Genomic DNA, 26,622 nt, shown 5'->3' on the forward strand with positions numbered 1-26,622 from the left:
AATAAATGACAAATAAATAAATAAATAAATAATAACAATACACTTCAACCCTCACATTTGCACACAACTATGTAAAATTCAAGAAACTGAATTGCTAATAGGTTAAAAGAAAAGTGATGCATGTACAGAAAATTTGTTAGTCAACAGTTAGTGAATATGCATCTAAAACAACGTGACGTCATCTTGATTGGAGAGCAGATTCCCAGTTCTTTTGTTTATTTGTTTTTAACTTTAGACTTTAGACTCTACTTCATATGCTCGCATGTTCATGAATGTTCAAAAAAACACATTCAAGACACTCAACTTTAAGGCTTTTTAAACATTTCGAATTATTCTCTCTGGGGTGTTAATATATTTTTTTATATCCAATTCCATATTGAAGTAAGAGCTCTGGTACACTTTAAGCTTTTAACAAAAACAATACTGTAGTAAAGCCTTCTAGTTGGGGCAGTTTTGGCCTAATGGTTAGGGAATTGGTTTTGTAATCAAAAGGTTGTATGTTCGATTCATGGTCCCTGTAGAAATTGAAGATAGGGGAGTGAATAAACTGCACTCTTCAATAGCCCCAGAGCAAGACACCTAACCCCTAATTGCTGCCCACTGCTTTGGAATATATATATATATATATATATATATATATATATATATATATATATATATATATATATATATATATATATATATATATATATATATATATATATATATATATATATTGGTATGTATCCATAACAATTTCAAGTGTGGGTAATCATACTTGAGAATACTCGATACAAAACCAAATGTTATAATTATTGCCAAATGTACACATATGACCTAAGAAGTAATTTCATGGGGACATTTTATTAGAAGTTTGTACAGCATTTTAGAATTTTATTTATTTATTTTTTTTTTGCTGTAATCAACTTTTAACGTCAATTTTATTTCTGAAGTGTTATGGATGTTTGATTTGTAAATGCCTTGTTTTACTGTGTGTGTTTTGTTCGTACAGTAAAGTAAAACTATGCAGTAAAGTAAAACTATATCACACGTACACACAAAACACAGTCCCTCTAGATGAGTCTTTAAATCTAGAAGTCTGATTTTCTTTTAAGGTTTCTACTAAAAGGTAACAAGACATGAGATGAATAGTAAGTCTCACTGTTTCCTCACACATAACGTGAGCTGCATACGTTCAAAACATGTTTATCTACTACACACTCTCATGTCTCAGTCAAAGGATGTCATAGATTTTTTCCCCCTTTGTACATTGTACAAAATAGTCCATTAATTGAAAGCTGAACATTTCCATCCCTACCCAGCTCATTAAAACACGTTATAGGTATTGATCTACAGGTTTGATGCATGGAAGAAGGCACGTTACAGATATACCACATATAAAAACATGGTTAGTTACTGAGTGCACACCATAGTGGATGTGCATATTTAGTTGTCGTAGACTTACTCTAAAACTAGATCAAATTGAGTCTTAGCTGTTGTTACACTGCAGGGTTTAAATATTTCTCTGATTTTGCGGTTTTAACACCATTTCAAATATTAGAGAAGCAGCACAGTGGCTAACACCGTTAACTCACAGCAAGAAGGTTGCTTTTTATGCATTTAATCAAACACAATATTTGTAAAGTATTGTATTGAAGTATTCATTGTATTTATCAAAGAGCTTAGAATCACCAAGAGGCGACACTCAATAGAACGTTCCATTGCAACAGCAGCGCCCAGCAACAGCCCTGTGATTCCGCCATTGTGAAGTGAAAGCGATCGGCCGTCTATTGGATCCAGCCTATGTTTTGTCAGTTTAGTGGCTAATTCGTACGAATTCATACGAGTTCAGTCGTACGAAATTGTACGATTTTAAAAAGGAGGCGTGGCACCTAACCGTCATTGGGGAATAAGCAAATCATACAAAATTCATACGAATTAGCCACTAAATCAAAAAGTTACGAATTGCCATGAGATTGTTTTGATCTCATTGCTGTCACAGCTGCTTTGTTTTTTTATTTATTTATTTAAAAAGCGCATTAAAGCAGAGATACAACCTGAAAGACAACAATAAAACACTTACTATGACAATCATCAGCATTTTTAATAGTTTATTTTACAGACTTATAATATGCTGTTGTTCTATTGGAATTTTCATTCCAAAATGGCCGCTGCGTGACACTAGCGGCATCTAGAGCCTGTTTCCCAAACAACAACAGAGTGTCACCTCTTGGTGATTCTGTGCTCTTTGGTATTATTAATATTTTGAAGAAAATTATTATTTTAAATAAAGCAGTCCTAAATGACTCCAAACGCTACAAAATATTTCAAAGATGCTTGTGCTGCATTGTTTTTTGACATACATTTCTTCACTGAATACACCAAGTACATTTACAGGGATACAGACGCTTGTCTAAGAGAAGTCAAAAACACCAAGACAGCAGTAAGCAGTTTCTGCAGTCTGTCAGAACACTGGGACCAAAAGCACAATTTTTTATTAAACACTGCAGTGTAATAATAGCGATAAGTTTCAACGTCTGCGACAACGTGTTAAACAGTAAATGTTTGGCATATAAACTGTATAGACTCTGTGACGTGCCCTTTTTAATGCATCAAACCTTTAGATCACTAGCTAAATCATGTTTTAATGTTTTGGGTCTGGATGTAAATGCACATTTCAATTAATGGACTCATTCAAAAGGCCAAAAAAAAAAAAAAATTAGAGACAAATGTGTAGCTGTAAGCTCACATAATGAATCAGAAAGCAAAGCAGTGAGACTTTTCATGTTGACTACTTTTCAACTTATGTCTTGTAACCGTTTCAGACCAGAAAGACAACCTAAAAAGCAGATCAGATTTATTTTGTTCTAAATACCCGTCTAGGAGCACTACCTTTTGTGTGGGTTTATGTATTTTATCTATACGCTTTGCAAGGTCTGCTAACTCCATAGTTCAGATATGGCAATGGTGTGCCATAGCACCACAAAAAAAAAAAAATAAAAAAATAATAAAAATAAATATTTGCAGTTATTTACACTGCATTCAAATGATTTTCAAAAATTCCCCCCTCTCCCCTGTACCATGCCTCATTTTAAAGTAGTCTGCACCCTCATATATTAAAATGTACTAGATAGGCTTGGGTAAAAAAAAAAATTGCAATGGTGTCAGTTTCAATACCGATACACCGTCATAAAAAACAATGCACTTAAATAGGGGACAAGTATTAAATAATAAATATTATTTATTTAATGCCTAAAAATGCATATGCGTGATTGTCATCATGGGACAGTGTGGAGGAAAGAGAGAAAGGTGAGGTAAGTTGGCAAATCGCGCACCAAGTGACCTGGTCTCGAAAAAGAACACAATCTCTGCAGTTTGTCAGTATTTCCGGTTTCGACCGTGGTAAATATGAACTAGAGGTCTGCATTCCCGCTGCTGTACGGCAGGATTTCTGTTTTGGGTGATTTCTTGCAGTGCGTGAATAAATTTCTGGATAAAGCGCGGGAGCGGTCGGTAACTCTGGTGTAATTTGAACGGGAGCGGGGGTGTGGTCTAACTATATATAGCGAGCGCGTGGATGCTGTTTATGTCTGTGTGTGAATAGACCTTTTTCACAGTGGAATTGAATACAGGAAGTGCCCTCCAAAGCAATGCTTCGCTGTTTCCGGTTTCGCTTAGTCGCAGAAACATGACAGCCTCAGGACATCGGATGACATTTTCACTGTCAACTTTGCCGTAATTTGGACAAGAACACGTTGTTCGCTTGGTTAATGAACTGACGTAGCCTGAATAAATCAGCATTTAAAAGGAATTTGTGCAGAAAATGTGTCTTACACGAAGCGTTTGCAACGTTAGGTTACAGTTAGGTGCGCAGCCAACAGCATAAGATCTGCTAACTCAAGCTATTCGTTAGCAAAAATAACTATTTAACATCCAGCAGGATTAGTTTTATGCTAGTAATTGTTCGTAAGCTGTGCTAACCCTTTGTATTCAGGGACCGATACGGGCGAGTTGCTATCGGTCAATGCGAAAGAATGAGGAGCCCAGTAATGACAGGTTGCTTAAGGCTCGTAAGGTTTACTCAGGTCTGGAAACATAATTTAGCTTCAACTCGCCGGAAAAATAAAGATATTTGTTGTTGTGTTCAGTGTTTGAATACGATTCTACTAAAGCACTTCAGTTTTCCACTAATTACTAAATTTTAAAGCAAATATCTTCAAAACAGTCAGTCTGTAGCATATAGGGTGTTTCTGAATCTTCAGGTTGAAGTTAGTTCATGTTTCAGTTCATTTTGTTCATCTGCTTTGAATGTTTTTATTATTTATTTAAAGAACAGCAAATAACATTTTACAACACAAAAAATATACATGCCAGGGGGGAATTATAAATAAAATACAAATATACAAAATGCACATATGTAATAATTAAATAAATTATAGAGTTCACAGTTTTTTAAAGTGGGTAGGCTTCCTTGTTTAAAGAGTCTCTGATGCTGGTAAAATACAAGCATATTTCAGTGATCAATACCTAAAAATTTGGTTTCTTATTAGTAAATTAGACTGTAAAGCCAAAAAGTACATTTTCCCACAATGATGAAAGAGGTTTTGAACACTGAAAATTGTTAATAATTTTTTGCACCTCTTCCTTTTGACTGAGTATGTACAATACCAAAATAAGTGTAAAACCGTCTCCTCGTATTCATTACAAAAATACAATTTACATCAATTCCACTTTTACATTTCTGTAAATAATGTTTTGCTGGATAAAATCTGTGGAGAACTTTATAGGATATTTCTTTAATTTGGTTTCTAACCTGATATTTCTGTGGTAACAGCCACACTTTTTTCAGCAAATCAAGTCACCCTTTAATAAAGACATCCAATACAATTGTATATAAGGAACAGTAGTGATTTCTTTTTGGAAAAGAGTTCAAAAAGCTCTGTTATTACTCTTGGTATTTACTGTAAAACAAGTTTTGCCAACATAAGATTTAGTAAAATCAAAAGACGATGGTCTTGAATAATACCACTAAATAACATATGGGTCTCTAAAAAAATTGAACTAATAACAGTTGAAAACTTGCAGAGTTATTGAGATACTGTAAAGAGAAAGGAATTCATTGTAAGAAAAGTATACCATCTTTATTCTAAAACTGACTAACCAAATTAATTTTGTTGTAAAAAAAATAGCATTTGTATTAGTTGTCTATTATTCCAATGTGGGGAAAAATTATGCTTATATATTATGACCTTGATAGGAGCACTTGTTTGTGGAAGGCAAATAACTTAACTGGAATTTTGTCTATATTATAATTTCACATTAAAATAAAACTAAGACCACCAATATTTGATAAAACATAATGATCTCCACTTTGAAGTGCATACTGCACATGAGTGTACTCTGGCATATAACTTGAAATGATTCATTCCATCTAATTAATTTCACCCATGATTTCCTCTGTCCTTTGAGATTCTCCTCATCCACCACCAGTGTGCAGCATCCACCTGGATGACGTGACGGTACACTGAAAAAAATTATTCAAAGATGATTCCTTGGATTTACTAAATTTTTTTACGTTAAGTGGTTGAAAACAAATATAGCATACATTAATGATTTTAATTTATAGTTATAGTCTGTTGGTTAGAACATGTCTGCAGTGGTTTGAATGTGGCAAATTGTAAAAGTAGACTTTAAAAAAAAAATAATATCCTACTTATTATTGTTATTATTAATTATTATTATTATTATGTAGGATTTTCTTTTCTTAATAAATGGCCTACTGTAAATTACAACCAATAGCCCAATGATTTAAATATGAGATTAGAGTGTTAGCCAAGCGATTTTTGTGTTGTAGAATGGACTATGGAATATTCTCAGTAATATTTGTAAAGGAAACATTGACTCTATATGTGCAGTTTACGTTTATTTCAATCAATATGGAAAGGCAGTGCATGTTTTTTTTAAAAACTAATATTGGATTTTTTTTTTTTTAAATGCGTGTGCGTGTAAAACAATAGAACTTGCAGAAAAAACATGGTGTTTTTCTCTAAAAAAAAGCTGTAACTCCACCCAGTTTACAGCTTCATTATGGGCGTTATACGTTATATCGAACATGGTTCAAACGATTAGTCTGCGACAAAGGAACTACTGTTTTGGGAAACAGTGGTTACTACATCATTCTTTTGCGGTGCATGATACTGATCACTGAGCCACAAGTTCGCTTCAGTGGGTGACCATGTGAGTTGCAGAGAGTTGTCGGCTGATGTGTGCTATATGCCACACTCAAAGACTGCATTTTCAGTAAAGTGTGGCCAAAACTGCAGATTATGTCAAGAAATACTGACAGATATTGTTACTTTCACTACATGTACTGTATGTATGAACATTGACCAACTTCTGATTATTGAAGGACACAAATTTGTCGTTTTGATGGAACTAATATGTTAACTGACACAAATACTTATTTTTGAAAGATTGATTTTAAGTTACAGGCTTTTGCTGATTTTTTTTTTCCTCCCAAAAATAATCATTGATTTCGTTTTTTTTGTAAATGGCTCATGAAAGTATGTTCTCCATTTCTTCCAACCAAAAGTAATGGATACTCTCATATCGAAACTGAATTCTTAACACATTAAAGGATAGTCAAATGATGGATAATTTAGATTACCAAATAGGGCTGCACAATATATTGTTTCAGCGTCATTATCTCAATGTGTGCATTCACAATAGTCACATTACAGTATCTGCAATGTTGAGCTTAGATTATAGTTTATCAGCAATGAAGACTGTAGTGTTATTTCACCTAACATTTTAATTATTACTGTACCTGAATATCGAACTACTAATCGACTCTCCAGAAAATCTTAAAGCACTGCTTATTACACATTCATCTTTGTTTTTGTCTTTAAAACCTTATTTATGCTTTTAATTTGTTTGATTCATTCCACTACAAAAATATCTCAGTCAATCTAAATTAATGATTTCATTCAAAATAGAGCTATTCAAGCCATCTGCAAAAATTGTATTCATATCGCAATATATAATGCAGAAACATAAAATATTGCAATGTCGGATTTTTCCAATATCATGCAGCCCTATTACCAAACCATGATTGCCATTGCATTTACTATAAGAAAACCAAAGGTCACTGATTTGCTTGTATGAAAAGCATGTAAAATTGAGACTTAGAGATGGATGAACCAATTTATATATATAAAACTAAAATAATTTTATTAAAACATCGTCAAAACACAAAAGCATGGTTCGGGTAATAATTAAGAATAAATAAATAGGTTTGCTCAACTTAAGGGACAATTCACCCAAAACAGAAAGTTCTGCCATTTACTCATTCATAAACCGGTTTCATTCATAAACTCATTCATAAGCCGGAAAATGGGTTCTCTCATTCCGTTTCATGCAAAAAAGGATTTAAAAAAGTTCTGATTGACTTTTGAATTGTTTTTCCTACTATGGAAGTCAACGGTTACAGGTTTGTAACATTTTACAAAATAACATGTTCAGCAGAAAACCCAAAAAGGTTTGAAACCAGAGTAAATTTTCATTTTTGGGTGAACCATCCATTTAATAGAAGCATAATTAACCCAATAAGTAAAAACAATAACTGAATTAAAAAGGACTAAAGTTCCTGATGCATCCATGCACACAGTGCATATGAAATGAAGGCTTCACATCACGTCGTCACCAGCGGGAGTTCTCCTTATTCCTCTGTCCAACAAAATCATTCATTGACGACTGGAGGAAGAAAAAAAACGAAATCAGATATCTACAATAAACTCAAATCAGTATTAACCTTGTTGAAACTGGGCAATTTGAGTTCTTAAATGATGACAGCTACTATAAAATCATCCAGTAATTTGAACTTCCCGTCTGCCTGTTATGAGATCATTTAGATTTGATCTTTTAAATTGGACTAATGTCATCGAACGTAGAAAAAGTTACCCGTCTGAGCAGTGCGATTGGTGGACTGACCTGCATGAGGAGCCTCTCTTTTCTCAGTCTCTTATAGAAAATCAGCACGTCTTGGTTGGCCTGAACCACTCGCGGGTCAAAGTCCATAACGCGCAGACCTTCCAGACTGCGAGCCCGTGACAGAGCAACATAAGCCTGGCCGCTCTCAAACACACGCGCCAAAGAGATCTCCACACAATCCAGAGTCATGCCCTGAACACACCAAACAGAAGAAGAAATACATTTAAAGACTTCATTCAAAGATCTGAAAACAGCAACCAGCCTGTATGGCATTGTCCAAGATACAAGAGCTAAAAACTGGAATATGGCATAAAACATTTGTGAATAAAAGCATAGTTTCTATCCAATGAGTCAAAGAACAAGTCACTTCCTTTGTAGAAAAACAGAACTTGCTGCAGTAGAAGCCACTGTGGGCCTTTTTGCTTGTATAATAAAATTACTCAAACCTCAAAAGATGAAATGCAATGAATGAAATGGCTTTTGGAGGAGAGAGACCACTTTTTGGGAGTGCAGCCGCTCAAGAAGACAGTCCGTTATCAAAGTGGTTTTGTATATTAACTCAGGGACTTTAGACCAACACAACATTTCAGATGTTTTACAATTGCTGTCGGTCTGCTGATTTGTCTATTAATGCTGTCGTTGTTTGGTTTTAAAAGCAAAAATCACATGGTTTTGATGCGTGCGATGGAATCGGTATAGTTTAAGCACTTTTTCTTATCGGATAAAAACTTATCCTACCGTTTTACACCAGTTCATTTAGAAAATTTACACATCTTGGGAGTTTCTATTAAGCATTTTTATGCAATATACCAAAATGGGCATAAAAATAGGCAGACAGAAACATAACGATTGGCATGTTCGAGATGGTCCATAATTAGTTGCATTCATATGCCGTTTTCTGAGTTAGTTCTTTCTTAAACTGGAACGTAAAGTCCACACTAGGGGCTTAGTAACTACTAGCTTGCAAGTAAATTTGTTACCACTTCAGTTGCACCATAGGTTCCAAGGGCAAACTGTAGTTAGTAGGACGTAAGCTCTCCGTGAAGTCATGCGTAGTGTTAATTGCTTCAAAATTCTGCAACTAATACATCTATATAAAACGGTCCTATGAAAATGGAATTATAAATTACATTTTTATAGCACATGAAACCACAGTCTGTCACTAAAAACAGACGATGCACACATCTGCATTGCGAGCCATGAATACTCCCGAAATTGAATGCACACAAAGTTATCAAAACATTAAACTAATTTTTTATTTTTATAAACATGAAAGGGAAAAGAGCAGGAAGGAAAAACTTAGTAATGAAGAAATTCTTATTTTAATTGATGGAAACAAACACAAAACACTAACTTCAATTATAGGGTTATTCTAATGGTCTTCATCTTGCAGTGAATGCTTTTGTACATATTTTTGCCATGTCAGTTTTCAAATTAAAACAATTACAAAATTACAGCAGATCTTTCATGGACAATCAATCAATAAAATCAAAAGGATTGGGGGAAAATAAGGTTGAATGGAATGAGTAAGCAATATAATCTGTGGGTAAACCATCGAACTATCACTTAAATTGTAATGGTTTTCTAAATATAATTAAAGCATTGAAATCAAATAGAGTAATTTTAGAATATTACACTGAAGAGATGCAGGCCCATATGGTGTAGGTGACGAATTGATTTAATATACCATTTTCCTCAATTTCTCTGCTGAGCTCTGGGCCACATTTTGCAAACATGTGCCAGTGAGTTGATGAGCTTAATTACTATGACATGCATATAGCAATAACAATGACAGTTCATCAACACATAGACAGAGAGATTGGCAAACATGAGAACTAGTTAATGAGTCAAAACACAAACCAAATTCATAGCCATGAACATCTGTTCAGTGATATACAGAAACAGTTTTCTGAGCAAAGTCATTTCATTTCACTCTGAATGAAATTGCATGATCGTTTTCTCTAGGTCCCAAAACAGTATGAGATCAACAGCACAATCTCGTAATATTAGATTTCATTCTATGCATTGAATGGATACCGGCTGAGTATATTACCACCAGCGCACAAGTCATGAAAGCTCACCTGACTCTTGTGAATTGAAATGGCCCAGGCCAGTTTGAGTGGCAGCTGCTGTCGGCTCAGGTACAGCCCTCCTGGGGCTTTAAACATCCAGCGCTCTCTCTTCATTACCTCAACAGTCCCACAGAGAAACCGCACTCGAGGGAGTCCTGTGGGAAAAGAGGATCACAAACTTTAACCACAACATATGCTTCTCTTCTGAAATGCTGCTCTTTTAGAACCAGCTAGGTGCTGAAAATAATTAATATCTGCCTTAAAACTGCAGGACTATTATTTTCCCAAATAAGTTCTCAATGAACCTGCAAATTATTAATTATCCTCTCAAAAGTTTAAGGGTTACTACACTGGATAAAAAAAAACACTTTAAAAACATCCAGTCTCAATAGAGGAAAGCTACTATTCTAGATATTTACTAAATGTATATTTCAAGAGTTCACACTTAGCTGATGATGGATTATAAAGCTTGTTTGGCATGCTGTCCCGGGAGAGAGCCGTGAGCTCATAAGATCCTCAAGCCAGAGGCTCCCTCCTGTTTGCAAGGCGAGGGGGAGTTTGAACTCAGGTAGATCTTGAGATCTCCCCTGATGTAGTAGCTAATGAACAGATAGTGATTGCTCTTAAGAGATAACTACTTAGGAGCATGTCTATTGCGCCGATTTAAATTAGTCGATTAACTTAAGTCACATGTTTTTGAATGGTTAAAGGAAATTGGGGAACCTGGGGGAAACCCACGTGAGCACCGGGAGAATGTGTAAACTCCACAAAGAAACTTCCGCTGGCTTGGTAAGGACTAGAGCCAGTGACGTTTTTGCTGTGAGGCAACAGTGCTAACCACTGGGCTACTGTGCCACCCATCTAGAAAAGGAGGAGTAGGGGTGGAAGAGGGAATTCTTCAAAATGAAGATGGCGGTTATATGGAACTTTTGGCATTTATAAATGGCTTTGCAATAGTCTAATTGAGGAATCATAAATTGAATAATGCGGGACCAGCCGCAAGCAATCATAAGCACATTATCCTCTCAAAATTAGTTTATAAACAAACTTCACTTAATGAAAATATGACACTGTTTAATGGGAAGAAAAATTATAAACCTAGGCGGCTGATTCACCAAAAAAAATAAAATAAATAAAATCTGAATGGTTAAGTTGGATGAACCAAAACAATATCCCTTAAGTGCTCTATTGGATTTAGTTCAAATGAATGTTGGGGCTATTCAAAAGGTATTAATTCCTTCATCCACTAGGAATTGCCTGCATGTTCTTTCCACATTTAGTGAGTCATTTTCATATACCTGGAGGAACCCAGGACCCACTGCATCAGTGTCATCTTATTGGGAACCAGGGTGCCATTTTCTAGTCTGTGCATTCCTCCATGGATATGCAATCCCTAGACCATCACCGATTAGTTCATAATGAACAGTTACAGGCAGCATGCTATTCTTCATGGCTTCTGCAGACCCTCACACTACCACATGTTCATTGTAAACCTGCTGTACTCTGACAAGCACAGAATGGAGGGGTGTTGTTTAATGGGATGTAGTCACACACGGTCAAATATTGTCAAACAGATTTACAACTTTTGACGCCCATAAAGTATCATAAAAGTATTAGGAGGTTTGCTGAAGGTGCAGCTGATGTGCAGTGAGGGGTTTGCGTCTTTAACAAACTACGACCGTTTGCGTTCATTGAAAAAGTAAGAATGATTAATAGATCCATATGAAAGCTCAGGTGCGCTTTGCACTCACATTACAAGTGTACTGCGCCAAAGCCCAGCCCAACCATGCTCTGGCACACCTTCCAACTGGGCCAGGGCCGGCTAACTAAACAGTGCATGAGCCCGATTTGGGAGCACTCACACTTGCCAAACGATCTAGCAAACATGCCAGAGCACTGTTCAGATAGCATAGTGCAAGTAAGCCCTTACAGTGCCAGGCAGTGAGCACAGGGCCTGACAAAGGCCCTTAGGCCACCCTCATGAAGCCTGTTTCTGATTGTTTTACAGAGGAATTTACACTAGTAATCTGCTGGCGAACATTTTGTAGGGCTCTAGCAGTGATCCCCCCCGTTCGCTCTTGCACAAAGGTACAGGTCCAACTGATGGCTTGAGGGCCTTCAACAGCTCTGTTCAGCTCTCAAGTAACTCCTGGAATCTCATCCATGCTCTTGAGACAGTTCTGCGAGTCACTGCTAACCTTTTGGCAATAGCACTGGTATTGATGTGCCATCCTGGAGGAGTTGGAATGCCTGTGCAACCTTAGTAGCCTACAGGTATCGCTTCATGCTATCAGAAGTGGCACTGACCTTAGTCAAATGCAAAACAGCCAGAAATGATGAGTGAGGGAAATGTTAGTGGACTGTAAATAGATCTGTGAATCCATTACCGTTTTGGAGGTTGTTTCATTATAATCCTTTTATTGCACTCACTGTTAATTTCTTTAACACCAAAGCAGCTAAAATTGATTAACAATCTCATCTGGTACTTAACGGACCAATCAATATCCCAAGAGTTTAACTGACTTGATCCTTTGATTAAAAAGTGTTCCTTTATTTGAGCAGAATGTTTGTTTGTAAACAAACCAAAGGCTGTACTGGAAAAGTGTGATTGACTATGAAAGTGATGGTAAAAAAAAAACCCAGCTCAGACTGAACTACTCCAAATTGTAACAATTTATTTTTGTCATTTTTATAAGTCGGAGAGGTTCATGCTACTGAAGCTGTTAAGACATCCAAAGAGGTCCTGATCAAAAGATGCAATTGTGTAGTGGTGATTGCTGCACTAGAACTGTATTAGTTAGAACTAATGCTGTGATGTTCTGTGCATGGAACACACACACATGCAGAGTGATCTTTAAGGACAGTGGCAAAAATGGTCAAATTCATGCAAATGTGTAAACGTGGCACTTAAAAAGGTTATTAGCTTTTGTGCCTTATGTAATAACTGAAAGTTAAGAATGAAATGGCATGTGAAAGTGAAACCCTAAATCAGAACTGCATGGCTCTTAGTTGGCAGCATGGATATAGCATTCTGTCGCTTGTTTTTATCATTATTATTCAAACATAAAAGGAAAAGGCTCTGGAGTAAAAGGACTTGTAGTTGCTTTCATTTGTAGGCCTATATTTTAATTCTATTGTTTTACTTTTCCATAATTGTGAACTTTTCGTTAATGTTTTTACTTTGTAACATCCTTCTTCAGTATTAATAGTCAAATTTCATGACCTTTGAAATGGTGTAGATGTTAATAGCAACCTTTTTTACCATATACATGGCTCATTATGATCAATATGGATTTTAATTATGATTTTACCCCTAATCAAGCAACCTTATGTCATGCGCATGCTCACAGGGAAGAATAGTTAGAATACCATATATAAATTAAAACAGTAAGTGTCCTCCATGGAAAAATAAATAAATAAATAAATAAAATATATATAAATAAATAAATAGTATGGGACAATAACCGTTTAAGGTATACCACAGTTTGGAAAAAAAGTCAAGGTTTTAAAACAATCAAAATTCTGCAATACCATTCCTAAGGTAAGGTCATTTTTTTTTTAGGACAGCAGTATCTTTAGCAGAAAAGCTCTCAAGATGCCGCTTTAAATTGTAAAAAATATAAATCTATTTTTGAAACAAATTAAGACCGCAGAAGTGAATAATTCATTTAGCCTGACATGTTTATCTTCCAAAATATTTTAAAATGTTTCTAAAAATAAAATATATTGTGTTCAAAAAGGAAAAAAGTTTTTGTTTTTTTTACCCAGACATTTAAAAAAAAAAAAAAAAAAAAAAAAAAAAGAAAAAAAAAAAAAAAGAAGTAGTAGTCATAATACCATGATACTTTTATCCAAGGTTATCATACCATCAGAATCTTATAAATCGGCCCATGATGGATGAATTAAAAAAAAAAAAAAAAAAAAAAAAAAAAAAAAAAAAAAGCTATTCTATTAACTCATAAATCACCCAATTAAATCTGAGATTATGCAGTCTTGCACAGCTTGTCAGTAAACTATGACAAGTGGTGTTCAATTTGATAGCAGATACAGGGAACTTACTGCTGATTACAGAACCAGCTTAACTGACAAAACGCACAGTCACCTTCGTTTAATTGTGTATTATTGGAAAATTCACAATTGGTGAAACATTCACGAATTCAAGAGATAAAAAGGAAGCCTTCCGCATCATTTAAGCCAATTTGCTAGTCCAAAAAAAAGTGTGATACATTGTTTCATTAGACAGTTCTTAATCACTGGACAAGGAACCGCATTGAAGGTTCTTTGTTCAGTAAGAACGGTCTTGAGTTTGTTTGTCCTCACATAATTTCAATTGTGAATTTATAGAGTACTCTAAAATCAGAACTACAAATAGCTGCCATTACACCAGTCCCCAAAAAGACTTGTGGAGATGTATTCAATTACAGCCAATTTCTAACCTTTTATTTCTGACAAAGGTCTTGGAACATGCTGTGGCCACTTAGCTAGAGAAATACCTAGCACTACAGAGTCTTCTTCATCCTTGTCAGTCTGGTTTAAGAAAAAGCATATACTACTGTAACTGCTTTATGCATTCAGGCAGCACATAAAGATCAACTTACATACAAATTAATTGAAAACAGTAACTGGCAATGTTTGCAAGTGTTGTATACATTTCTTTCTCTACCCCTTTACTCTGTTTCAAGGGCCAGTGCAAAATGTGAAGGGGTAACTGTAGGGGTATAAAATAAAATTGGGTTTGAGCCTTAAGACTAAAGACAGAATAAGCTTTTACCATTCAAAGCCCCCAAATTATGGAATGCACTTCATTTCAATGAAAGCACCAACTTTGGATCATTTTGAAAAGTTTGATTAGGATGCATTTCTGTAAGCTTGCTTTTAGTTGTTCTTGTAATAAGTCCATTTAATTCAATTTTACTGTAGCAATCTGGGTTTAAGAAAAGTGCATTACAAATAAAATGCATTAATATTATCGTTTAAAAAGAATGACATTTGAAACAAAAACGGTCAGTTCAGATAAAGTTCAAGTACTTTTGCTGAATAAAAGCATTAGTTTCTTTTAAAAATGTATATTAAAATGGTAGTGTAGGCCTTAATGGAAATGTGAGTCACCTTTATATTGGTGTATGTATTTGTACTACTGCTATGGTCATCACAACTGGCATAAATTAGATAAGCACAATCCAACAAAACAATTCATCTTAAATAGTTCCAAAAATTGGTTTACAATTCATTCATGTGAAACAACAGCTTACTAATACAGTGAGTCATACCTTGATTTCCTGGCTGAAAGTCAACCACTACTCCTCTGGCTCCATTTACCAGACCCCTCTGGATGTCCAGGTTCTTAGTAAGCATGACCTAAACAAATAAAACAGCTCCTGCAACATTTGACTTAAAAAAAATAAATAAATAAATAAACAGGAGCAAACGTTTGCCTGAAGTAGGAAAACTCCTACCTGAGCTCCCACTTTCAGCTGTAGCAGTCGACTCACTGGACTCTGAGCATCAATGGTCTGAACCAGCATCGGGTCACTATCCGCAGCCTCATACATCCGCATGACCCCTGCAAGTGACAGCAGAGAGGCTTACAAATGTTTAAATGAGCTGACTCACCACCACCATATACCGCATTTTTGGAAGAAAAAATAAACTGAAATCCTTTTACAGGGTTTCTGCAGGTTTCACCAAATCAAATTTAAGACTAGATCTTTTAAGACTATGATAAATTAAGACCATGAAGAATTTCACACCTATATAACCTATATGATCAAACAGACCCTAGTTGTGTACTGTACATGCAAATTTGTTCAACATAACTTAAAACAACAAAACAACAAAAAAAAAAAACTCTTAAACTAAAAGTAATGAGCTAAATGTTCGCACAACAGACTGTTACAATATTATTTATAAACTTATAATTAGAGTTTTGTTAATGTTTTTATTGGGATGTTGGTGACTGGGTGTGTGTTGGATGGATTTGGTAGCTTTACAGAAACTGGGAAAAAAAAAAAAAAACATAAGGAAAATTGGGACCCGTTTAAAATGATTTAAGACCTACACATCAACATTTCAGCAAATTTAAGACATTTTCAAGACCCCGCAGACACCCTGCTTACAGTTGTAATGCACATGCAAAGAATAAACTTTACACATGTGGAACACTAATTTGACAAATCTTCTCAAAGTCCCAATGAACCGGAATCTGTGATCGTAATTTTTTTTTCGTTTTGTGATGCAGTTTCTAGAGAAATGGAATATTATATTATGAAAAGTGGGCGTGTGGGTTTTTCTACTGAGAGCTGATTGTAGTAAAGTAGGCATTTCATTCAGAAAGATGGGGGAAAAGGGTTGGGGAGAGTTATTACAACCTAACAGACACCTTCTCCTCACAATTTCTGTTTGTTGTCAAAATTGACAGTTGGAGCAGCGTTTAAATAGCCTAGCCCAACGTTATCTGACCATTAACTGAAAAAAACAAAAAACAAACAGGAAGTGCATTTTCAGATTTCAATTAAAGAGTTTGGGGAAAATTATTTTTTTCTTAATGACATGCACAGGATGAATTGTTCAACAAAACTAGCAATGTGAGCCAATAAAATCATATGGTTAGTTTTGATTTCTAGGGGACTAATTCTCAAGATCAGTGTTTTAGGCTATGTTGTATCATTAGATGTGTGTCAAAGTTTACTAGACATTATTTTAAATGCACCCATCCAATGACAACAAGGCACTGTGCTTTATTATCAACAGTAATCATCTTACAGAATTTATTTATTGAGGCCATTTTATTAAACAATTGACAGTTTAACAAATTGGAGAACTATTTTATAAGATTTGGACATTAATATAAAAAGTACCTAATGTGCAATTTACATGTTTGTATGAATTAAAATAGACAATAAATGCAAAAATAAGCAATGTTAATTAAAGCCTTCTCTATTATTGTAATGCACAAGCAATAGAGCTCCCAGTGCAGTTTTCAGCATTATCTTTTGAGTTTAATTATCTAAGAAAACTATAGCTCATGTAATAAAAAGTCACAATTTGTTGAGCTGGGTTGCAGCTGAAAAAGCACCCGCTGTGTAAAACATATGCTGGATAAGTAGGTGGTTCATTCCACTGGCAATCCCTAATGAATAAAGAGACCAAGCTGAAGGGAATTTTTTTTTATAAAATGTTCATTAAACCACTGTTTCACTGAATAAAAAAAAAAAATTAACTTAGTAACTTAAGGTTTGTTTAGCGATCTACAATACCAAAATCTTTTTAAAATCCCCCTTACACCCCTATAAGCTTGCATACATTGTTTCTTATTCATGCAACCGCTCAAGTAGTGAATTTCAGTTTACAAAACCTGTACTTAAATGAGTGAAATGAGTGGTGCCCACTGATTAAACATTGACTGCACAATACAACTGAAAACCTAAGCCGTGTCAGAAACCTCATACTATATAGTACACTAAAAACAGTATGCGAGCCAAATAGCATGTCCAAATTCATAGAATTTGAAAAACAGTATGCAAGGATGACCTATTACTTCCGGCAAGATTTTGAAGTGTGCATCCGATGCACACTATGCTATCCCATGATGACCCGCAAGAGAATTTATGAATGGGACAAAAGCAATGGAACTCACATGATTGTGATAAAATGGTGGATGTAGTACGTCCAAGTTCCATTCATACTGTATAGAACACCCTTTTCTAATGGTCGAGTAGTACTTTTAATTCAAATGCAGTACCTACTAAGTGGTAGGCAGTTTCGGACACAACCCTAGACATTTCACAACATTTGTGAGGAACGATGAGGTTGTTTCTTCATGCAAAATAGAGTTGGGAATTTAAATTGCCAATTTATTTTAGAGGTTTAGTAAAGAAAACAGGAATATACAGACTCCTAAGACCACACAAGGGCTACTACTCAACTTGACATCACTTACAGTGGTATTAAATTAAAATGATCACCACCTAATGCAAAAAAAAAAAAAAAAAAAAAAACCTCCAATGTGAAATTATCTTTCTGTATGACTTACCTGGTAACTGTTTGAGCTTATTCTCGTTAGTGAGCTCCACATCATCCTTGTGTGTGCACAGCCTTGTTGCTAAGATACCATCCCTCTCAATGCAGTGATTGGCACTTTTCAGTAGCTGTGCTGTAACTTCCTCTGTTACTCTACAGAAAAGAGAATCACTGTTACGGTGGATCAACAAACCGACCAGCTGAGTCAATTCGCAACCTCGATGATTACAAGATGTAGTTTGAAAAGTTTGCCTCAAACCAGCCTTTTAAAAAAAATAAATAAAAAATAAAATAAAAAATACACACACACACACAACATGCCACCTACAAGAACCACCTTGGGTCATGGAAAAATCTGACCCTGAACCAACTGTCAGAGCCAGTGACTCACTCTCAGTGCGGCCATGTAAAGAGCTCAGTACCTGCCCACTCTTACAGCCTGGAGGAGAGAAATGAAGGTCTTGTCTGTTTGTCTGCGCACTTCCATTAGCTCCATGTTCATGTGGATACATTTCCGCCAACTTCTGGACTGAAGGCAAAAAAAATTATAATTACATACAAATAAATAAACCAACATTGTATAGGTTGCTAAATTTTAAATGATACTTTATTCTTAAAGGGATAGTTCACCCAAAATCTTATTCCACTTTTACTCACCCTCAAATGGTTCCAAACTTTGAGTTTCTTTCTTGTTGAACAAAAGATATTTCAATGAAAACCTGTAAGTATTGTAGGAAAAGCACGTACTATGGAAGCCAATGTTTACAGGTTTCCAAGCTTTCTTCAAAATAGCTTCTTTTGTGTTCAACAGAAGAAACTCAGGCTTTAAGTAAGTGAAGGGTGGGTAAATGAAAGAATTATCAATATCAAAGTGAACCATTCATTTAATGTCACAATGTTTTAAAAACAGATGCCTTCGTAGGGTCCATAAATTGACAACTTTTAAAATGCATATACAAACAAAGCATATTAAATGCAAGTCAAGGATCTATTTGAATGTTTCAAATAATCTTTAGCAAAACAACATGAACAAAAATGGGTGTAATGATGTCAAAAAATAGTGTGTAATGTTTTAAATAAACATTATGCTCAATAAGACATGTAGTTAAAGTATTTGGAAGAATAACTGATAATATTAAACTATTAAAAACTTAAATTGGTAAAACTAAGTGGATTGAAGGATTTTTAAAAGTAAAAAAAAAAAAAAAAAAAAGACAATTAATTATTATTGACTGGTGCAGACCCAAAATGTCCGCCTTATTTAAAACAAGAAATGTTTCATGACATAACAGACAATTGTGGAAATAATTGTCTTTTTATGTCATGAAATGCCTCTTGTTTTAAATAAAGGCGGACATTTTGACTGGTGCTGAAATGTTTCAGTGTGACATTTTAGTTTGTCTCCTGTAAATCATGGGGAGTGTCATTAATTTTGCACAGAAAAATACTTTCTGGTGTATTAAAATATTAAAAGCTATATTACATCTGATGTTTGGGAAGCCTTTTTATATTGATCCAGACATGGATATCCAGAAAAGAAAAGTGTCACTCACTTATTCATTTTCAGAGATACTAGTGATATTGGTTTCATTAAAAATAAAATGCTTCAAATAGCTGAAGGTACATTACAAATAAAATTTATGAAATTCAATTAAACCATTTAGTTCATAGATTACTTTTAGTTTCTTCAAAACCTTGAAGGTTCAAGTAATTCATGGTTAAATAAACTTTCAAATACAAGGACAAAAATCTCTCAAGTTTATGAATATCTTCATTTGTCTTTAGAAAATAAAGTTGTGTTTGGAAGGAGTAAATGACTTTTATTTTGGGGTGAAATTTCCTTAGATGCCAAGTCATGTCAAGCCTGAACGAAGAGGGTAGTACCTGGAAACAGAAGTTAGCTTTCTCCTTTCCCTTTGTTACAGGTGGAAGTTGAAGAAAGTCTCCACACACTATCAGCTGAATGCCTCCAAATGGCTCGGTGGATCTTCTGATGGACCTTTAAAAATAAACTGGTACCATGATGCAACTCTAGCCTAAAATTTTAAATAATTAGTTGCTTTCCTTGAGAACAGAACATACATAAACATGCATTAGACTGGGAATTGAGAATAAATGGAATGGTATGAATATGTTCAGTTTTCTGATCCAAACCACAGTCAAGCATACAAATACAATCTGGCATTTATTAGCCAGAGTGACGAATTCAGATTCAACTAATCGCATTAAAGTCACTAAAGCGTACAACAACACCTCCACGAATAAATCAGAGCCCTTATCACAGTAATTGATTTTTTTTTTTTATTGAATTTTATCCATCTGTGAAAACGAAGTGCGCTGAAACAAGCTGCATTAAGATTTTTTTGGTGATGAAGGACGGGGTTATGTTTTTTTTTACCTGGCTATGGCTTCTAGTTTGTCAAAGAACTCAGCCTCCACCATCGAGATCTCATCAATAATGAGATGTTTGCAGGATGTCCAGTGTCGCAGCACCCCGGGACGCTGAGCGAGCTCAATACACTGTTCAAGAGGTGCAGAACCAGACCCAATACCTAAAAACAAGACACAAAAAAATAGTTTACCACATGATTTTTGTGACAGGACCACAAAACCAGTCAGATATTTTATAAAATTGAGATTTCTTCATCTGAAAAGTTAAATAAGTTCCATTAATGTATGGTTTGTTAGGATATGACAATATTTGACTGGGATATGGCAATTTGAATATCAGAGTCAAAATACTGAGAAAAACAAAATCTTTAAAGCTGTTTCAGCAATTCACACTAGTAATAAAATATAAATTTTTAATATAATTTTGGTATGAATCTTTACTTCATATTCTGATGATTTTGTCATAAAAGAAACATTGATCATTTTAACCCATGTAATGCATTTTTGCCAAAAACATACCCATGCAACAAAAGACAAGTTTTGTTGTCACATTTCAGAAAAGTGACCACACCACTGATAAAAACAGCCTTCTATGATTACTATTTGCTTTGAGGTGAAATGATTTTCTTTAAAAACGTTGCCAAATTGTTTTAATAAATGCATGCGTTGCATTTGTTGTTAGATGCATTTTTTCAGAAACATGTAAAAATCATTTGAACTTTACTCACAAATTGTGAAACAAATCAGGAGAACCATGAAAAGCATTGCACTTTAAGAAATGGTCAGTCATGTAAAAGTTTCCAACCTGCAAAACTGTGCAATGTTGTCCCTCCTATGTGACAAGCTGCCACACCGGTACTCGCTGTTGCATATGTGCTTTTTGGAGGCAGAGAGCCGACAATCCTTTTGAGCAAGAAGGACTTCCCTGTACCTAAAATAAAGCCATGAAAATTTGTTTTTAAAAGTCACAGAGAAAAACACAAAAAAAAAAACAAAAAAAACAAAAAACAAAAAAAAAAAAAACAGCAAACATGCTGCAAGGGGACAAAAAAAAATTAAGTGATTATTACCTGCACTGCCTGTGAAAAACACATTTTTGCCACTCAAGACTGCATTGAGAACTGCGGTTTGTTCTTTGCTTAGCTTCTGTGCTACAGGCAGAACCAAGACAGGCTTCTTATTAGGGTAAAGTGCTTTTACCTGAAATGAATACAAAGACAAATAAATCAACCTTAATCATCCCTTAAAACTTTTCCAGTGCTACTGTAGATTAAGAATCAGGAAGCCCAGAATGTTTTGTTTTATTTTGAGACAGAGAGTATGGACATGCTATATAATGATTATTTCCTGTGTACCTCTGGGCTTTTTCCATGTGTGTGAAGAGGTTTAAATTTAATCAATTTTCCTCCAAGCAAAACAGAAGGCATTTAAAAAAAATATATAAAGCATTTATTTTGGCGATTGTATGTTACGGTGTGCTCCATTTAAAGCTTTCTTCAATATGGTGGCCCTAATAGACTCGCTTTCTAAAACTCTATTTTAAATTTAACAAACAGCTATATTACAACACAAGAGATGGGGGGGGGGGGGGATTTTTAGGGTAGGACAGGTCAAAATGCACTTAGAGAATAAACATTTTATAATGTCTCAAAAAGAGCCATACATTTTTCATAAAAGAAAAGAATGGCAAACTAAATACAGCTCTGATTTGCCAAAAAATGTGACCCTGGACCACAAAACCAAAAAAAGTTGCACAGTTATGTTAGTAGGAACAGCCAACAATACATTGTAGCAATTACAATTATTGCTTTTTTTTTGTCAATAATTATTCGATCATTAAATAAGGATCATTGTTCATAAAGAAGTTCTGTAAATTTCCTACTGCAATTATTTCAAATTCCAAATTTGAGTATTAAAAATGCTTTGATAAGAACTTAATTTGGACAACTTTAAAGTGGATTTTCCCAATATTTGGATCTTTCCTTTAACCCTCAGATTCCAGATTTTCCCACATTTGTATCTCTGCCCAATATTGTCCTAAAATCCTACATGGACAGCTTATTTATACAGCTGGAAAAAAATTGTACATACATATGCATACACACACACACATACAGAATTAACATGTGAAGAGTTCAGATGCTAAAACCTCTAGGCGCCATCAGAAATTTTTATTTAAAAAAAAATTTAAAACATTTTTCTCAGCCTCCTTTGTTTATGTTGAGTCATTTTACTTTAAAAGACCATGAAAAATACTTATCCTTTGTTGTAAAGGTGACATTACTGAACCTACCCACGGGAGCCTGATTAAAATGCTAATTTTGGAAGAATTTCAGATGGCATTTAGAGTTTTTCTGCATCTGAAATCTTCATGTATTCCAAATAAATGTTCAAAAATGTAACCTTATGACGGGTTTTGTGGTCCAGGCAGGGTAACATGTGTAATGCATTTAACATGATGCAGGCATACACTAAAAGATGAACATACCGGGCTAGCATCACAATCAGGTCTAGGTCTTTTCACTTGTTTGCGGTCACCCAGAACTTTATTGGCAGGTCTCTCTGCCAGACATCTGGGCTGCATTGGGGCGTTCACCCTGCTCCTCAGCTCGTTTGCCTTCTCTACATCTTTCAGCTGGAGAGGACTGACCGTCTCAAAGGCTTTAGGAAGACCAGCTCGCAGTTTCTCCCTGTCACTCAAATGCTTGTTGCTTTGGGACGCCTGATGCTTGATGCTGAGCGTCTTCAGGAACATCTTCAAACGGTCTGGCGGACAATCGGAGACCAGGACCTGCGTGTTCTCCGGGGCAAATTTAACAGTGCATTTGCCATCCTTTGCGAAGCGCGTAAAGAGCTGGAAGTCGCGCAGCATGAAGTTTTGAGGAGCTTTGCCATCGTGGACGCGCAGCATCATCTCCTGAAACTCATTACGCCCTAAAGTGATGGTGCCTTTGCGGATGAGCTGCCGTTTGATGGCCTGACCTGCAGGATTCAAGCGCTCCACTGCCACTGTGCACTGAAGCTCGGCTGGCTCCATCTGCCGCAGCATCTTTCCTTCATTGGAGACACAAAAGCAGCTTAAAGCACTTAGAGTACGTTTTAAAGGGTTAACTTTATTCGCCTAACAATAAAAATTTACACCATTTACTCTCTCTGAGGTATTTCCTAACCTTTAGGAGTTTCTTTATTCTGTTTAGCACAAGGCGTTTTTAAGAGAACTCAAAACCTGTAACTATTGACTTCCATGGTAGAACTATGGCAGTTATTGGTTTCCAACTTTTTTCAAAATATCTGCTTTTGTGTTTAACAGAAGAAAGAAACTCGTAAAGTTTAGAAACAAGTAAAAAGTAAATACGACAATTTTCATTTAGGGTCAACTGTCCCTTTAAAAACACCGATTTACTCTCAACGAGAGTCTGATTTAAAGATTTTAACAAATACATTAAAAACAAAAGGCTTTATTTACGTCCATCTGTAACAGTACGCTAATCTAAAAATGAACTAACTCATTTGTAACGACAGTAAAAAAATACGAACGTTAAACATAAGTGCATATATCATACTTACAAATAATAATACAGAAGACTGACTCACCTTTCTCCTCCGCTGTTTAGACTTTAAACAGCGAGTCACACAGGACCAGCTGTTCCATCAATGCGATGCTAATGTACGGTTTTCAAATAGTTCCGCTTCATAGGGATTGGTCGATAGTGACAAACCACTGACAAATCAGAGCGGAGGCATTTAAACAAATATCCAATCAACGTTTGCGGTTCTTAAACGTAAGCAGTAGCTCCGCCTACGAGGGTGCGCTCCACCAATGAAATGACATTGTTTTTAGTACGTCACCTTCCTTTTGAGCTTCTGGAGTATGGAAGGCGTCTGCTTTGTACCGGTTTGCACTTTTTGCTGGCCTTTTGTGTTTTTCGTTGTTGTATTGTGTACTATTTTTTTGACAAGGTATTTTGACTAATAAAGTAAACAGATTTAACAGAACACGATTTATTTGCTGTGAACATCTCAAAGATTCTTTATTTTCATTCCTTCTTTTTTTGCTTGCTTTCTTTTTGGAAATACATATCAAGAGAACTTTTTTTTATTTTGCAAAAAAAAAAAAAAAACAGTTGACATGTTTGTATCAATATTTCTTTGCAATACAGAATATGAATTACATTGTCAATGAAAAAAGATACAAGAGAGAAAGAAAGAAAAACATAAAACAAAGAACATGATATAAACTTGATAAAAACATAATATAAACTACATTATTTAAATTAAAGTCATTACAAAATGAAATAGTTTGGTTTGCTTTCCTATTTAGGATAATGTCAGATAATGAAATTAAATTTAAATAATGACTAAATTCTTGCAAAAAGCAGGAAAATATTGGTATTGGATAATTTGCAATTGTGGATGTGGAATTTACAAATTCTCTTTAAAAGTAACAGAAACATATTGTTGTATAGTATCATTAATGAATGAGCCAATATGTTTCCAAAATTATACAACTTAATTACAATCCCAAAATAAATGGAAATCAGTTTCAGTATGAAATGAACAAAATGAACATTTTACATCAATATTAGAAAAAAAAGATTAATAGGATAGATTTTGTTGATTAATGTAAAAGGCAATTCTTTGACCTTAGTGGTGAGGAAATATTTTTGTTGCAAAGACCATTTCAAATCTCTCTATATATTATTTCAATAAGAGATTACAGGGTACAATGTATCAACCTTCTTAATAAAAAGAGATCAAATTTTGTAACATATCAATAGAACTTTCAGTATACATTTACAAAATGTCTATTCAAGTGTGCCAATAGGATACTTATTATATAATAATATCTATCTATCTATCTATCTATCTATCTATCTATCTATCTATCTATCTATCTATCTATCTATCTATCTATCTATCTATCTATCTATCTATCTATCTATCTATCTATCTATCTATCTATCCATCTATCTATCTATCTATCTATCTTTGTAACCCAACGATTGGTCAAACATTGACAAACCCAATGTTAGGTCAATCAATATTTTTCAATAAAAATTAAATGCCATATTTTTGCAAAAAAAAAAAAAAATAAATAAATAAATAAAATTAATGAATGGATACAAAAAAATGGTAAGACTCAACTAATTCACTATAGGAGAGTTGTAAAATAAGCCTATTTTCACTAAAAGTGAAGTGTACCTTTAACCAACTTTAATCAGATTTAAAAACAAAAATTTTAATTGTACAAAGTTTACTTTATTGTTAGTTTGACTTACGTATATTGGGATTACTTGTTCAGTTGATTAGATAAAAAATAGGCAGCAACAATTTTTACAGTTCAATCTAAAAGAGTATCAGAATTTTAAAACTCTTGCATTTTTCATTTATTCATTGTCCTTTAGCTTAGTCCCTTAGCTTACTATAGTTAAAGAAAACGAACGAAAAACTAAATAAAAACGATTTTTAAAAAAAAAAATAGAACTAACTGAAACGGTATTGTGTCCATACAAAACTAACTGAAACTAACTAAAATTATAGCAAAAACCTCCTTCGTTTTCGTATTTGTTAATGTATTTAATAAATAATCTTACTGTAAACCTTTTAGAAGTAAATATAATCCGCGCTGCAGGTGTTTTGACCCTTTCGCACCTCTGAGTCTGTAGTCCTGCTGCCATTTTTCAGATAGAGCCGGTTCTCCTCCAGTCATCCTCGCTATTGTTGCTCCAGTGACAAAAACGAGTGGACACGACAGCAGCACGGTGACAGCATTAAATACAAACACTTTAAACTTCTAAGTGAACCGGTTGAACTAACTAGTTCACCAAATCAAACTGAATCATTTTAAATAATTCGCATCTCTAGTAAGCACTTATCCACAAACTACTTACTTTTTAACAAGCCTAATACCTCCCCTCTGACTCTAAATAATCCAATATATACAATCATTCAGTTATTAGAACAGTAACGTTACATTAAGAAGCGGTGAACCGATAATACTGCGCATGCGTGATTCAGTAAACCCAAACACAAACAGTAGCCTTCTGTGTGACTGAACTAAACTTGAACAACTGCAGCGCGGGTGAACCGATTGCTTAAATGAGAGGATCTGGAGAAAAACTTTATTGTTTATTTCATAACAGACAATCGTAATAGAATTTAAATAAGTGAA

General features: G+C 34.7%; 1 protein-coding gene across 1 annotated transcript; it reads right to left on the bottom strand.

Moving 5' to 3' along the window:
• Nucleotides 1-7,187: 7,187 nt before the first annotated feature.
• Nucleotides 7,188-24,461, bottom strand: pif1 (PIF1 5'-to-3' DNA helicase homolog (S. cerevisiae)). Its single transcript, XM_056466117.1, has 13 exons — nt 24,045-24,461; nt 22,939-23,504; nt 21,521-21,650; nt 21,256-21,381; nt 20,458-20,611; nt 19,944-20,058; nt 18,482-18,588; nt 18,073-18,212; nt 15,497-15,603; nt 15,311-15,398; nt 10,050-10,195; nt 7,969-8,160; nt 7,188-7,731 (listed from the first exon to the last, which is right to left on the bottom strand). The coding sequence occupies exons 2-13, from the start codon at nt 23,497-23,499 to the stop codon at nt 7,678-7,680; spliced, it is 1,920 nt and encodes a 639-aa protein (XP_056322092.1). The 5' UTR covers nt 23,500-23,504; nt 24,045-24,461; the 3' UTR covers nt 7,188-7,677.
• Between the last annotated feature and the right edge of the window lie 2,161 nt (nt 24,462-26,622).

Source organism: Danio aesculapii, chromosome 2 (assembly GCF_903798145.1).
Source record: "Danio aesculapii chromosome 2, fDanAes4.1, whole genome shotgun sequence".
NCBI classification, from domain to species: domain Eukaryota; kingdom Metazoa; phylum Chordata; class Actinopteri; order Cypriniformes; family Danionidae; genus Danio; species Danio aesculapii.